This window comes from Rhizophagus irregularis, chromosome 10 (assembly GCF_026210795.1).
Source record: "Rhizophagus irregularis chromosome 10, complete sequence".
In the NCBI taxonomy this organism is placed as follows: Eukaryota; Fungi; Glomeromycota; class Glomeromycetes; order Glomerales; family Glomeraceae; genus Rhizophagus; species Rhizophagus irregularis.
Window position 1 is genome coordinate 4,234,042 of NC_089438.1, and position 4,537 is coordinate 4,238,578.

The window sequence follows — 4,537 nt, forward strand, 5'->3', positions numbered from 1 at the left end:
CCATATAAATAAGTCATTTGAATTGTGTAACCATACTCCTATTCGTCACCAATGTTACACAAGACCAAAAAAGGCAATTTTATTTCTGGTGAAAAACTGAAATTTTGGGTTACACCGGATTCCATAAAAGGAAATTGTCGGTTACGCAAATTTCCAAAAAAGGAAATTTTGTCTTCTGTTACTTTTCAGAGAAATTAAAAAAATTGTGTTGCTCAAATTTACAAAAAAGGAAATTCTTTGCAGATCTTTTAATTCTGGCCGGAATTACATATTAACTGTTGTCGTAGACAACAGGTGAACACTAGTGATTATAAAATATTCAGAAACGGAAAAAATAGTAAATATGAAAGGAAATGCATTGTTTACCTCGCATTCATAATGCTCTTTGTTCCTAACATAACGAAGTATGTCGCCTTCTAAAATTTTCCCTCTCATGCAAAGTTGTTGCAATTTTCCTTTAGGGTTGATATTTTGCTGGCGTAATAAATCTACGATGGCTTTAGTAAAGAATAATTGTACGATATAGACAATACCGGTATTTACCTGGGCTTTGCCCACGAAGTGAATTATCATTTATTACCGATTCACTTGATTCAGCTATTTCTTCATTATCGCTGTAATTTTCATTATCGTCGTAATCCTCATTATCATTGTAATTACTGGACAAATTGCTATTGTTCGAACCCTAATAGAGAATATATTTATCAGGAATATTTGGGCAGAACTGAGAGATACGAGCTTAACTATGAATGACTATACTTGAAGAATTTCTTGTCCATCCTCATTATTTATTTTTTGAATCGCCCGTAGGATAAATTTAATCGGACCCAATTTTAGCCCATGTATAAAAAAGTCCTCGTGAGTTAATTCTAGAAAGTCCTCACCAGAAACTTCCTGATCCTTAAGGAAGTAGAGAACGTTCATATTTAATCTTAAATTAGCGTCTCTCAATCTTAGAACAAGAGAATCGACATCCAATGTTTTTATTTCTTTACTAGCTGGTATTCGTGCAGACATATTGTCGCCATTATAGGCCACATGCATCCCCATTTTATTCTTGAAGTCTTCTTTTTTTAGGGTGTCGATTGTTTGCAAAATACGCATTGCTGGGCCGAGTTTTAATCCATATGTCTTGAGACAACTGAGAGTTAAATTAAGAAAAATGTCACCGGGTATCTGTTGTTCTTTAATGAAGTTGAGTGCGTCTTTTTTTAAACCTAAATTAGCATCATTTAGCCGCAAAACGAGGGATTCGACATCCATCTTTTTTACTTCTTCAGTAGACGGGAGTTGTGAAGACATTCTGTTGCCACTATATTCCATAGGTAAGCCCATTTCTCGTTATAAATGTGAATCCATGGTATATTCAAATACCACAACGTTTTCTCACAACGCCAATCTACTGCGTCTAATAAGAAATTTTGGATATTATGATCTAATCACTTATCATTCACATGTGTCAGCTGAAAGGATTTTCGCAAAGTCCCACAAATAGACAAAACCTTACTATCTTTATCTAGTTAAAACAAATTTTAAATACTGTAATTACGTTGTTGATTACATAATACTACACTTATCATTAAATATACTTACCGAAAATACCTTATACAGTGGTGATCAGTCGGAGACTGCTCGAAGAGCAAAATTATTTGGAATGACGAATATGTGAAAATGGCCATATTAGGCAGTTATTTAGTCCGTAGGACCTTCTTCAAAGTACGTTTTTTACGTATTTTGCCTCTTTCTTTTTCCAGTGGAACCCGAAGGAAAAAATATGCTCACCACTGTACATAATTCATTAGTGGAATTTAAAAGATTCTTTACTATTAAGTAAATAAAATACGGCACTACTTGGTTCTTTACATAACTCGATCTTTTTAGTTAAACTTGGTTTTAGTCTGTGGCTACATAATTTTTCTTCGTCGACTCATCAAAAATTGCATGGAGAACTTGAAAGTCATCGTTTAAAATTGTACTAGAAATGCTAGCAAATTTATTCTCTTTTTCCATAACAGGAATGTTCGAAACTTTTTTGGAGCGAAAAAAATTATTTATAATTATACATATATTATATCTAGCATGTTCTAGAGTAGTGCAGATCACATAAGCCACAAGACATGATGATTACTTATAATCGTCAACTATGGTTACACAAATTTATTTAATCACGAACTTAGTGATTCGTGAATATATTATTTCTTCGTTCTTAGACAACTATATATACATTAATATTGTAGCAAGGCTCTTCATCCAATAATAATGGCAGGCGTGAAAAGTCTTTTTTGGTAATTATATATCCAAAGCGGTCATATAATTTCACTAAGTTACATGGATAGATGTAGGTGCTCGGGTGTCAAGATGTTAACTACAAAAAAACTGAATACAGAAGAAAAGAATGTGTAGAGCATAATAATCATAATGTGCTTGAAACATTTCAAGAACTAGCGAGATAATAATATTTGAAAATAATATAGTTGACAAGAGGCAATAACGAAAAAATAATTTTTTTACTACAAGATAGTATCCCTTGGATATCAATGACAAGTATTAGAATGTAGATTCAGCTGAAATAAATATTCTCAGAAGAGACTAGCCTGTCTAACAAAAATTCGTACTATAGAAGTATTAGATACAAACACATGTTGTTGTCTACTTTTTTGGTATCACTTTAGCATAGCCGGGATGATATAACATTAAGTTTGAATATATAACTTAGTCAATTGATCGTGACGGCTCTGCCGGGCTAAAGCCACATTTTGTCACGGTTTCCATATCTTCGAAATATACACATGTTCATCATCAAGATATATCTGACACTAACAATCACTAGTAAACCACCAGAGGAGCATTTATTTTTCGCACTAATTATGTTGACCGTTATCATAAGATCGTATTATTTAACTAGAGGTTTTAGCAATATCTAGCAAACAAAGAATTGCAGTATAGCGATAGGATCTGTTTCTTACAGCTCATAGACGATATTATTTATCAAAGGATACTTCCATTAATGGGAGATTGTCCAAAAACAAATGTTATACCAATTATATCAGTCGATGATCACGTCATGATTTCTTTCTCGTTACTTTTTTTAATGTGCTACAGAAATGACAACATAATTTTAACGGCGTAATGGGACACGTCTATGTAACAAAGATTCTTTTAAAACAACAAAAAAGTCCAGGTTCGTGGATAAGCAAAGTAAGTTACTATTTCCTGTTCTAATGCGAAGATTACTAGTTCAGGATCTCCATGTGGAACAAGTTCTGCTTGATCACAATTTCGTTACGAGTTCTATAATTTTATATTTCCATAGGAATTCGGAAATCGTAAAGCGTAAGGTGATCAAAAATTCCGTTTTCAACTTTATTTCGGACGGAGGCGATATGATCATGGACTGATAATAGCTTAATATAGAATTCGTATATTTTTATTGGAGTTGGAGTTAAAAACGAAAAAATCGACAACAGTCTAAGTGCGTCACATACTTTTTTCATGTGATTTAGGTGTAACTAACATATATTAACATACCCTTCTTCCCGAAAAGAAATGGAAATATTATGGGCGGAATTTACACATCTTTTTAGTGAGAAAAAAAGGTTTTCCAATTCACGAGTTACATATAATTCATTGGATAATAGAAAAATGAATTTCATCATTAGTGAACAAGATTTTATGGACACATCGCATTGATCATAATTCACATAACAATCAAAGAAAAGTTTGAGTGATATGGTTGCGAGATTGATATTTATACCACGATGACAGCGATAGATATTAAAACGATTATTATTAAAGACACAATTTCACTTCGTGGGCAGAGCCCAGATGATACTTTAAAAAGTATGCGTGGGTAACCAAGAAAAAATTATTTCGTAGTCTAAAAGCTATGGAAGTTATTTTGTATCCAAATTAATCGTGATATTTCTTTTAACGCTAAATTGTACAATAGCTGTAGTGGTTTAGTAACACCCGCATTTAACCTATATGTTTTCATACAAGTATTACAAGAGAAGATTTAACTTCTCCAGGAGGCGGGGCTCAACGTCATTTACCAAAGGTAAAGGACTCTTATATTAAGTTATTCACTGTAAGAAAACGTAGAAGAATATTTCTCACACCGTTTAAATCTCTGTCCAGGATAAATAGACAATTTTTACACTTAAAAGTCCTTGAACCGCCTAGCTTATCATTAACAATTCCACAATTTCCACAAGTTTTACTCGTATATTCCTCAGAACATATTATGACTTTGCAGTGGGGATATTCTCTTGCTTTGTGAAGCAAATATTGACGGAAACGATAATGACTCCAGGTGCACATAGCTCTGGCATGAGCGTCTTGCCGCTCAACCACGCTTTTTATCCATTAACTTATCATATATAATTTGCTATTTAGTGTATTACAAATGAAAATGTCAACAAAAAAATCCAGTTATTGATTAGTAATCCACGTGTACATTATTCTTTAGAAACGAAGTTTCTAATTTCTCCAGTTCTAGATGGAATCTAGGTCTTATCATACGCCGTGTCTGGAACTC

General features: G+C 33.0%; 2 protein-coding genes across 2 annotated transcripts; one reads left to right on the forward strand and one right to left on the reverse strand.

Annotated features, from left to right (window-relative positions):
• Nucleotides 1–271: 271 nt before the first annotated feature.
• Nucleotides 272–1,335, reverse strand: OCT59_002382 (uncharacterized protein; the record flags this gene model as incomplete). The annotated part of the gene is made up of 4 exons (XM_066144462.1): nt 272–301; nt 367–488; nt 544–685; nt 760–1,335. The coding sequence occupies 4 exons, from the start codon at nt 1,333–1,335 to the stop codon at nt 272–274; spliced, it is 870 nt and encodes a 289-aa protein (XP_065995623.1).
• Nucleotides 1,336–3,758: 2,423 nt separating this feature from the next.
• Nucleotides 3,759–4,279, forward strand: OCT59_002383 (uncharacterized protein; the record flags this gene model as incomplete). Its single annotated transcript, XM_066144463.1, has 2 exons — nt 3,759–3,850; nt 4,000–4,279. The coding sequence occupies 2 exons, from the start codon at nt 3,759–3,761 to the stop codon at nt 4,277–4,279; spliced, it is 372 nt and encodes a 123-aa protein (XP_065995624.1).
• Between the last annotated feature and the right edge of the window lie 258 nt (nt 4,280–4,537).